Below are 11,184 nucleotides of genomic sequence, written 5' to 3' on the forward strand. Positions count from 1 at the left end.
GAACAGGAGGGCAGCTTATTCCCAGGTAATGGTGCAGGGCATCCGTGGGCAGCACAGGCAGGTCCGCCCAGCAGAGGGCTGTGGCTGAGCCCCCGACGGGGCCGCTGTGCGCTGGAGCCCACGGGAGCCCCTGAGTAGGCGGCCGGCTGCGGCAAGGTCAGTGGTAGGAAGGGCTTTTTTTCCCTTAAATTGAGAACATTCATGTTTCTGAAAAGTGAGGCCGGACAGCAGACTGGAGGTGGTAGAAGAGGGGAAAGCTCAGGGCGGCTATTAGCTCATCTCCGTGCTGACGAGGAAAGTCCGAGGGAGCAGAATGCTTTTGATCTGCCCACAGAGTACGTTCTTCTGAACGACACCCAGGAGAGGCCTTTTCAGTGGAAAATGTGAATTGTCGCTTTCAGGGGGAGGTGAGACTTGCCACTGCGTCACCTGGGACGGATGGGCTGGCTCCCAAAGCAGAGGCCCTGTTGGTGGGCAGGAGATGGTTCCTCGTGCCTGGGGGCCCCGCGCCTGAGTTTCCCAGGCTCGAGTCGGGTGCTTCCCGGAGGCCGAAGGGTCTCCAGCAAGCCGGGCGCGTGGCTCGTCCATGGTAGCTGGCCCCACACACCGGGGCGAGATGCTTTGCGTGGTGTGGGAGCGGAGGAAAGCACGGGAGCACTTCGTGCCGGGGCAGCAGAGAACAGCTCGTGGAAAAAGGTGCCCTGCGAGTTTGCTTTCGTAACTGGTCGATGGGAGTGAGGAGGAGGGCGCGTGAGCAGGGCACGGAGGCAGGAAATGTGACCGTGTTTCACTCCTCTGATCATGGTGTTTCAGCAGCTGTGGCCAGATTTCATCATCACGCTACCGTTAGGATTTTTGCCACGTCCGAGTACCATCTGTTTATTAATACGAATTTTTTCCTTAAATTGCTTTCTTCCTCATCGTTTTTTGTTTTTTTTTGGTCACACCACGTGGCTTTAGGGATCTTAATTCCCTGACCACTGCCAGGGAATTCCCTAAATTGCTTTTTTTTCTTTTCTTTAACTTAAGCAACTTTAGTTGTAAAGGAAGATTAGATCCCGCCTGTGATTCACGTATTAGTATTTCTGTCCGGGTCTTTGTCATTAGCTTTTCTGGGCCTCCTCAGCAGATGCCGTGCCTGTGTCACAGCTGCCAACTTTACGTGGCTGCAACCGCCATTGCCACCAGTGTGATCTTTTAGTTTTTTAAATTTTCATAACATTTAGCTATACAAGGAGCTTACAAGTACCTTTCTAAGAAGCCAAACATAAAGTTCAAGTGCCCTGGGATGACCCCCTCATTTTAGTTCCCTTCCTAGCAATGGCCTTGTTCATCAGTTTTGTGGGTAACCTTCCTGGCCTTTTTCCTGCATATTGTTTTGTTGGTTTTATTGTTGTTTTTAACATAATGTTATATATTGTCTGTTGTCCTGCTGTTTTTTTCTTACAGTGATTTTTCTAAGGCACAAATCTTTTGAAATTAATTATTTTAATAAGTGAAAACAGTAATACATACGTTTGGTTTAAAAAAGTCTCACAGTACAACAGGGTGATTCCAGGACCCAAAGCTGACCATGTCTCTCCTGTGCTTCCAGCTCTGAGAGGCTCCCACATCCCACGGGAGGAAGGGCACACACCCCCCAGCCCGTGGGGCCCTGGGCCATCTGCTTCCTGCTGCTGCCGCCGCAGCCCTCCCAGAAGTCCTTTCCCCTGCCAGTCTGCTGTCCATCTACCCCAGCCCCCTGCGGTGCTCCCCGGGCTCTGTCCGTACCCCCTCCTCTGACAGGCTGGTGGCCCTGGAGAGGGTGCTGCTGCCTTATGCGTCACCAGGGGCAGCACGAGGGGGCTGGCATACAGGTCAGGGGCTGTGGCCCTGCTGTCAGGGCTCCCCGCTGCTCGCTGTGCCTGGCGGTGTAACGCTGGGTGAGTGAGCCCCCCTCTGCAGGCAGGAAAAGCACTCAGATCAGGGCCTTCCCCCGGGTGGGTGCTCCGTGTGAGCTGCTCTTCTTACCCTGTCATCTTTATTCTTCACTGTCGCAGCCCCGGGCCAGCACAGGTGTGCCAGTGTTCGATGTGTGTTTGGATGTCGAATAAAGGGGAGGAAGGATAGAGGTGGACCTGACGCGTGCATGAGGACAGGCAGGGGCAGAGGCTCTACGGAGGAGTCAGGCTGTGATGCCCACTGCACTGAGGTGCTGAGTGGGGACAGTGACAGGGCGGCAGGGAACTGGGGCTGGGGAGGAGGCCGAGGGCTGCCAGCCAAGACAGGAAGACCTCAGCAGGCTCAGATGCTATTTCCCAGGCGTTTGTACTTCACAGCGCTGTCTCTTTGCTCCAGGAAGAAAGAAGCCACAGGCGTTGGCGCTCACCCAACAGGGCCAGGGCCTCCACCCATTTCTGGCTTTGCTGTCCCGTGTTCAGGGTGATGGCGGGGTTGAAACAAGCTGCACTTTTTTTGATGGAGCACCCTCCCCCTTTTTTGCTTTTGCCTGTTTATTTCCAGGCACTGCTACCGTAGAGAAGTTGGAGGACTTCATCAACAACATTAACAGTGTCTTGGAGTCTTTGTACATCGAGATAAAGAAAGGCGTCACGGAAGATGACGGGAGACCCATTTATGCGCTGGTGAGTGCAGACAGAGCCCCCTGGTGGATGTGTGAGGGACTGCAGTGGAGACAGCCCCGTGCCCTCCTTACTGGGGCGAATGCAGGGGCACCCGCCTCACCAAGGGCTTGGAGGGAGAAAGGGATAAGATGCCTTTTCATTTAGAACAAGACATAGAAGCTGGGAAAAGAAACACGTGCATGGCCGCTAAGGACTGAGACATATTTGGGGCCTCCTGTTGTTTTCAGGTTTTCCCTCCCAGCTAGGGGAGGAGGTGAAATACAAACCCCCATCCTTGGCTCGGGAACCACCTTAGGCTGTCAAGGGAGATCAGGCTCCTACCCACCGGGCCCACACAGAAAGGGGCTCTAGCCCAGGGTTTCCCAAACGTTGTCCATGGAAGAAAGGGTTATAGAATCAAATAACATGGAAATGCTGGGTCAAATCGGTAAATCAGATTTATTTACTGCCAGACTTCCCAGTGCCTTTTGCATTTGAAGCTCCATTAGCATGCAGACAAGTTTCCTGAATTTATCTGAGTTTGGAAGATATCGCACAATCTTGGGAATTCTAAAATCTCTGAAAATTAGACATACTGACTGAGCTATAGGTTTAAGCCTGTAACATAAGACCGGTTACAAATTTATCCCTGTGGCCCACAGTACCGGGACACAGGTGCTCCGTGACTGGCAAGGCAGGGAGGGAGGCAGGGAGGGAGAGAGCGCCAACAAGTGAATTAACTGACAAGTGAAGGGCACAGCCTGACCCTCACGCTGACTTATTTTTTAGGTGAATCTTGCAACAACTTCAATTTCTAAAATGGCCTCAGATTTTGCAGAGAATGAGCTGGATCTGTTTAGAAAGGCTGTAAGTACAGTAACTCCCATTGCCCAGCAGCTGGGCTTCTTATAGGAATACCTGTCTTTCACTGGAAATGGAAACTGCAATCTTAGAGGGTCACCACTGCTGCCCGAGAAAGCCCTTTGCAGCGGGATGTCACCAAGCGCCTCGCCCAGAATTCATAGCTGCCAGGTGATTGCTGGGGAGGTTGCCACGGCTGCCTAGGAAAGAAAGGCCGGTCCGGGTTTGACCCCAGCTGGTTGAGCAACAGTGGGCCTCCTGGGTGTGTGATGCAGGTGAATAGGTGTCACTGCCTGGTACTGTGGCAGCATCGCCCGGGAGCTTTTGCTAGAAAGGCCGAATCCCAGCCCCCACCCGGCTGCTGAATGTGACCCTGCATTCTAAGAAGGTGCCCCCGACCCGCTTGCACAGGGACATTTGTGAAGCGCTGCTCTGCCCGCCTGGCTTTGGAGCTGTTCGCTCAGCCACCTTGTCACGCACCTGGCTGAGCACCCGGTCAAGACAGTGGTTCTCAGCTCTGGATGCACCGTAATAACTGGGGAGGTAAAAACAACGCAGACATTCTGGCCTCAGGTCTGTCGAGTCCAAGTCTCTGAGGACTGACCGAGTCCTAGAATCATTCCTTCCTAAACCTCCCCTGGGGACGATCAGCAGCCAGGGTTGAGAACTGGGCTCTAAGATGCCAGACACACTTGTGTGTGCAGGAAAGCTGTCTTCTCAGTGGCTGTGCCCTGCTGTGGGCAGAAGTGTTAGGGCAGTTGGCCGGCCTCTCGCGGCCCTGGGTCCACAGTGCCTCTGCAGCTCCCGAGCGTGCTCTCGCGGCCCACCCTGCTCTCCTGCCCTTCCCGACTCCAGCCTGCCACTCAGACCAGCCCTGATGGTCTGCGCACCTTTGAGTAGGAGGGGTGCTGCCCCGTTTCCTTATTCATTCATTCCTCAGCTTCTCCATCTTCAGGGAGGTGAAGTGACCCTTCTTGATTTGGGGGGGCATTAAGGTCATTCATTTGGGATGGTGTTACAGGAGAGACTTTTGGGTCAAAACTGTTTATGGCTTTGGATGCATATTATTACGTTATTTTCCTGAAGAGTCCTACAGTTCTGCCTGTGATATGAATAGTTTAACTGCACCCCTGCCAGAATTGGTATTATTGCTTGAAAGTTGTTTTTGCCAGTTTAATAGATGAATGTGGTATCTGTTTCTTCCAGTTGGAACTGATTATTGACTCAGAAACTGGCTTTGCATCTTCCACAAATATTTTGAACCTGGTTGATCAGCTTAAGGGCAAGAAGATGAGGAAGAAGGAAGCCGAGCATGTGCTGCAGAAGTTCGTACAAAACAAATGGCTGATTGAGGTACTTCGTACAGTGGATTTTCCAGCTTGGCTCACTTTTTAGAATGAATCAGTTTTTCCTCCAAAACCATATTGTATCTAATGGACATCTGTTGAGCCAGGCCCGTTTGGTTCCCTTCTCTGCTTTGAGGCCCACAGTGACCCTGCGAGGAGGACTGGAACCTCCTGTTCACTCACGTGACCCGGGGGAGCCCCAGCTGGAAGTGGCAGAGCCGTGGACCCCAGACTCTGCTCCCAGGCAGGCCATGTAGTGTGGCACGCAGGAGCACGGCACTGACGTCAGCCCTGGGCCCGAACCCTGGCGCGGGTGCCCCCGCGTTCCTGTGGGGGTGGCGTGCGCCCCCAGGGTTGTGGCGAGCGGGGCGAGCCGCCGTGTTGGGTGCCAGTGCTGGGCCCTCCCGGGAATCGCCGTCCCCGTCCTGGTTATCGTTGCCAGCGTCATGTTACCCAGGACCAGCGCTGTGGGGTTCTTTCACTTAGATAGTGGCCCTTAAACAGCAAAGGGGACGTGTAGATAAGCGTTTGGAGAGGAGCTGTAGGAATCTGAGAGGTTCAAGTTTCTCGACGCCCCGTGTCTAATTCTGTTGGCTGGAGCAGTCAGATGTTTCAGTTCTTTTTCCACAAACGCACCACCGTTTCCAAGAAACGCGAGTCAGACAGGCTCAGCGCTGCCTCGTGCACCACAGCTCTGCCCCTCGGGGGCCTGTGTCTGGGCAGGACGTGCCAAGACAGTCCCTCAACTTCCTCATTTGGTGGGAGGCCGCTGCTGTGGTGACACGATGCTTCACTTCCTTTTGGGGTGGAGCTCACCTCTGGAGTCCTGGCGACAGTGTTCTGAGTTACTGATCTCAGAGGGTGGGCGGGCCCTGGTAGCCTGACCAGAAACGTTCAGTGCCTGAGGTACTTGCCTGATGGGAGGAAATGTCTGAAGAGGCCACAGCAGCGAGGGCAGGGGGAGGGGGAGCTGCTAGTGGGTGCCAGCGTCTCTGGGCGTGTCTGCGCAGCATGTGCTTGGGTCCTCCCAGCCGCCCTGTGAGGGCGGGGAGCCCCTTAGCTCTGTTTTGTAGCTGAACCCACTGCAGCTCCGTGATCTGGGTGAAGTCCCACACCCGGCAAGTGGCAGAGCCACGTTCAGGCCCCAGCTTGGGTGACTGCAGGTCCCCATCAATTGCTTTGTCGCAGTTCTTCTTCCTCTCTGGGGTGGATTTGGCGATATGGAATGTTCTCGGGCAGCTCGGGTCATAACTGACCATGCTGTGTCCTCGGGCCAGGCTTTCTAAGGCTGGGGACTGTGACCTCATCGTTGTACTTCATCACTCCTGGAGGTGCTACTTCCTGAACGGCGACCGGGTGGGTAGATGAAGTTCCAGAGGAACAGCATTTATCTAAAACTTACCCCCAAAATAATACAAGAAATCCTCGTAGATTAGGAAATAGCAGTATTCATACGGGACTGTGTGGGTACGAACACCCGTCGTATCCCCCGAAGCTCGCCCTCTGCTGCCCAGGCGCAGCCTCTGTGCCCGGCTCTGGGCCCCGGGGTGGTCATGTGTGTCTCGCACATGCAGGTGCTGTCCCACCACGGTGCAGGGCTGTGCGCCCGACTTTACCGGCACTGATGCTTTGCTGCCCAGAGCAGGGACGACAGAAAGAAAGGACGCCCCTGGGGTCCGCTGGACTTGCCTTGGGCCCTGCCTCCCGTGCTCTCTGCTTCTTCCTCAGTGAAGTGGAGGTGCTGGTGCGTCCTTCCAGGGCTGGGGTTCCCTGAGCGCTGGCCTCCGCAGCCCCGACGGCCTCCGGGGACCCCCTGTGCTGACTGACCCCTCCGGCCTCGTGTGGACAAAGGAACAGACCCGGGAGGAGGGGGAGGGCATGGTGGTGAGACACCCCCAGGGTCCTCCTCTGGCCTTGCCAGTACCTCTGGCGGTGGCTTCTCGCCTCTGAGCCTGTTTCCCGTCTGAAGGATGAGGACGGTGGTGGCACGCAGGTGTTTTTGTAGCGAGGGTGGAGTGCTCTCTGAAGTGGTCGGCATGGGCGTGGCGGTGAGTTCTGTGGCACTTCTCGAGGAACAGCTGAGGGGCTGCGAGGTGAGTGCTGGCCAGTTCCCCGACCAGTCTTCCTGGGGCAGCACCTTGACCGGAGGGACCACGTCTGAGTCTTACCCTCAGCCTCTCAGAAACGGGACTTTCCTCAGAAGCCACGCTGTGGGGGAATGTCACCTGACGGCACTTCGTTACGAAAATACCTGGAGAGCCCTGCCCGGTACCCTGCACCCGGTACCCTGTGCAAGGCTCCGTCCGCCCTGGCCTTGCACAGGGTACGGAGGTGCTGAGGCACCTGTGCAGCCCCTCAGGGGACCCTGGAGGAGGGGGTGGTCAGGGTCAGCAGGCGAGGCCCCAAGATATGGAGGAGGCCTCAGAGAAAGCACGGATCCTTGGAGCTTGGGTGTCTGCGGGCAGCTGCATCTCTGCACACCCTAGGGACCAGTCCCCACTGCAGGATCCCAGCTCAAAGGACGGCTGTGAGGCCTGGGAGATAACTTGGGTTTGGGTCTTCCTTGGAGATCCAGGGCAGGCCGCCTGTCCCGGTGACGGGGCCCCGAGGATGAGTGGGGTCATGAACAGTAAGCACTGGGCACAGTCTCAGGCAGCTAGAAGACGTTTAGTAACTGCAACTCGAGCCTGACACTGAACTTGAACTTGCTCACCCCAGCCTCAGGCGTTCCTCCTTGGGATCGATGCAAGGGCTACTTAACTCTTCCTTTAGACGTTTATCACAGCACTGCTGAGCGCTGGGCCTTGCATCACGTGCTGGGAACACAGAGTGAGCAAAACCGGGCCGGCCCACGGTCTGGGGAGGGAGCTGGAGGTCAGCCCCGCATCTCGCTGAAGTAGAGTTACAGATAGAGAGGAAACAGGGTTTTATGACAGCGCTAACAGAGGAACCTGCCCTCTGCAGAGGAAGTGACACTCAGCTGAAGGCTGGATAGAAGGCACCTGGACTGGGGGTGGGGACCATGGTCCAGGGCAGAAGGAGCAGCCTGTGCCCGCGTGGGCATGGTGGGCGCAAGGAGCCTGCGGCTGGGCGCTCTGGAAGAGGGGACAAGGTGCGCCTGGAGGTGGGCAGTAAGGGGTTTGGTTCTTCAGCCTAAGAACGGCGGAGCATCACAGGGCTGGGCCTCGCAGAGCTCAGGTCGCTGGACAGGGTTGCAGAGGGGCAAGGGTGGGCCCAGAGGGCAGTTAGGAGGGGGAGGGTGGCCCTGGAGATGGAGCGTTGTTACGGACTGGGGAGCTTTTGAGAAGGTAGCAGCCACAGGACCCAGGGCAGCCTGGGAGGCCCGCCCTCCCGTGCCCAGCACCTAAGGGGCACAGAGCTCCTGTCCGCTTCCTGGCTGGCCTGACAGCCTGCGGCGCGGGACACCAGCGCCTTGTGCCGGGCCCCCGTCCACTTGTGAGAGTCCCCGGGCTGCGTCCTGCCTGCCCGCCCTGCTCTCCACGGTCAGCGCTCCTGCTCTCTGACTGCGCCCATTTGCCGTGTCTCCCTCTGGGTGGTTGTCCGCCTGCCACTGGAGGCCCAGAGTGAATGCACTTCCTGGCTGGCTTACGGTGGGGAGGGAGTGTGAAGTGGGCCCCGCTCGTTGCAGGTGTCAGGTGGAGAAGAGCGGAGACACGAAGGAGTGCTGGGCTGACCCAGCAGCCGCAGGTTCCGGTAGTGGCTTCTCCTGAGGCCTGCAACGTCGGCCTGCCCACCGGCCCCACCGGCCCTCCAGCGCCCTTTGCCCAGGAGCCCCACCGGCAGCTCCTCCCCCCGCAGCGCGGGCAGCAGAGGGGAACGAACATGGTTAAGAGGTTCATCTCCTGCTTCACTAGTCGGCTTTCATGAATAAACGTCCGTGGGCCTCTGTGACCCCTGCCTCTGCCCTGTGAGCTGGCCGTAGGGTAGTTACCGCAGCCAGGTTTTCTGTACGTCCTGGCTTTCCACCGTGTCTGGTTGGGGGAACCGGGAGGCCCCACCAGCCATGCCACCCAGCCACGCCGGGGGCCTCCCTGGACCGTCTCCAGCGTTGCCCGTAAAGTGGCGCGGCTGGAAGTGATCACGGATGGTCCCCTTGGTGGCTCCAGGCAGCAGGGCTGGGGGCATCTGCTGTGCTGCTCCCTGGGGGTGGGGCTGGGGGGCTCTGGGGAGGAGAGGAGGAAGTGGGCGCTTGGGTAGGGGATGGAGTTCATGCTGTGGGATCACTGCCTCCCTTTCCCGGCCTCTGTCCTCATCTGGGGGGGGGGCTGGGCAGGCCTCACACGTGGGGCTGCCGTGCAAGATCCATGATTCCCGTCTGTGAAGGCACAAGGAAGGCGCCAAGAAGATGCGGGGGCGGGGGTCCTTGCCTCGGTTTCCTTTTAGGTCTTACCTAAGTTTTCCCCACTAGAGGCTCTGCAGGAGGCCGGCGTGGATGCCTGTTGACTGGGGTTGGTGAAAGCCTGTGCGGCGAGGGGCGTGTGGACCTCTCCCCGTTTCTGGGCCTCGGGCCATGGGAGCAGAGATACAGGGTGGGAAGAGGGCCAGGTGTGCCAGTTTCGTAAAAGATGCCTCTTCCTGTTGTGTCCCTGCAGAAGGAAGGGGAGTTCACCCTGCACGGCCGGGCCATCCTGGAGATGGAGCAGTACATCCGGGAGACGTACCCCGACGCCGTGAAAGTCTGCACCATCTGTCACAGCCTCCTCATCCAGGTACCGCAGGGCCGGGGGCGGGCACTTTCTAGAACTCTCTCTCTGGCCCCCAGGCCTTCCTCCAGCGTGGGCAGAAGATGGGCGTCTCTGCAGAAGTGTCCGAGGATGAGCACACGAAGGCCCGCCTCTCCCTGGTCCCTCTGTTCTCGTCCCAGGGCTCTTTCTACTTTTTATCCAGATAAGGCTCTCAGAGGTCTTCTGTGTGGTCCATATTATCTCGGCAGCTGTGTGGTGAACACCTTTCCGTCTCAACCATGGTTTCCCCGTCATCTGTTTTCCCCTGTGTACTTTGTAGGGCTGCAGAGCAGAGCAGCTGGACCAGTGCTGGATGTTTGTTTCCTTTTTATCTTTTTGCGATCGTCACCTACACCGGGATAGGCCTCTTTGCACGTCCATCCTTGGGCACCTGGTTGTTTTCTTGGGTTGAATTCCTGGGAGTGGAGTTTCTGGAACAGAGTGCACACACGACTGTTGAAAGCTTTGCTCCACGTTGCTAAAGTGCCTTCTGCAAAGCGGCCGTCCTCACGCCCACTGCAGGACCCACACATGCTGGGAGCCTGGGACTAGCCTTGCTGCTCCAAGGGCCTGGCCTGCCGCCCCCGCTGCCGCGCTCCGGCCTTTGGAGCCTTGAGCTTCCTCCCCGTGTGCTCATTCGTCAGATTCTTTACTAAAACCCACTGCACTAAGTTAGACTTACGGGTTGTTCTTATTATTAACCTGGGGCCTAGAAGACAAAAATACTGAGCCTGTGGGACGTTTTCCTTGCAGTTTCCTGAAGGTTTATGAACACGGTGGGCTCCACGGCCATCACCTTTCTCATTTCAGGGTCAAAGCTGCGAGACCTGTGGAATCAGGATGCACTTGCCTTGTGTGGCCAAGTACTTCCAGTCCCATTCGGAGCTGCGCTGCCCCCATTGTAAAGACTACTGGCCCCACGAGATACCAGGTTCGTGTCCCTAAGCCGCTGTCTCCTCCTGGCCTCTGGGCGGCTGGGCTGGCAGGGCTGCGAGCGTGTCCGAATTGTGGTGCGTGGCCCTCAGGGGCCACGGGGGGCAGGGAGGCGGGGTGCTCCAACAGAGCCGTCACGTGTGCGCAGGACCCGAGCTGCACTCGCTGAGGCAGCTTCTGCTGTAAGCGGAGCCGGCTTTCGCTTGCCCTGTTCCACAGGCTCCCTAGACCCTGGTAGACATCCTGAGGCATGTGAGGGTCTGGTGTAGACGAGGCTCTCCCCCCGGCAGCTGTCTCGGGAGGGGAGGTATAAGCGGTGCCCCCAGCTCCCTCTGTTTGTTTATCTGTCAACTGGGGCTAATTCTGCCTTCCTGGAGAGTAGAATGTTCCATAGGACAGAGTCCTTGGCACACAGCCGTGGCTGTGGATGGCAGCCGGCCGCACCGTTCACAGCATTTTCTGGCTTTTCTGCGTACAGAAGTCTTTGACCCCGAGAAGGAGAGGGAGGCCAGCATCTCCAAATCGAACAAAAGGTCCTTGCGATCCAGGCAGCACTAGCCGGCCACCGCCTTCAGGGGAGTGACTGGCGTGCCCCGTTTGGAAGAGACGCATCAGTTTCGTGTTGCACGTGATTCACCTCCTTTATCTTTTACGTTCACTTGTTAATGGGTTTGGAATAAACTTACTAAGCAGCCA

General features: G+C 57.3%; 1 protein-coding gene across 2 annotated transcripts in view; it reads left to right on the forward strand.

The window, feature by feature from the left end:
- Positions 1-11,184, forward strand: part of NSMCE1 (NSE1 homolog, SMC5-SMC6 complex component) — a 32,987-nt gene extending 21,803 nt beyond the window's left edge. For both annotated transcript variants that reach the window (XM_065892706.1, XM_065892707.1), the window contains exons 3-8: positions 2,503-2,624; positions 3,393-3,470; positions 4,671-4,817; positions 9,424-9,540; positions 10,366-10,486; positions 10,967-11,184. In XM_065892706.1, the coding sequence (XP_065748778.1) occupies positions 2,503-2,624; positions 3,393-3,470; positions 4,671-4,817; positions 9,424-9,540; positions 10,366-10,486; positions 10,967-11,046 (665 nt within the window). In that variant the 3' untranslated portion in view covers positions 11,047-11,184. The remainder of the gene's footprint in view (positions 1-2,502; positions 2,625-3,392; positions 3,471-4,670; positions 4,818-9,423; positions 9,541-10,365; positions 10,487-10,966) is intronic.

Source organism: Phocoena phocoena, chromosome 15 (genome assembly GCF_963924675.1).
Source record: "Phocoena phocoena chromosome 15, mPhoPho1.1, whole genome shotgun sequence".
NCBI classification, from domain to species: Eukaryota; Metazoa; Chordata; class Mammalia; order Artiodactyla; family Phocoenidae; genus Phocoena; species Phocoena phocoena.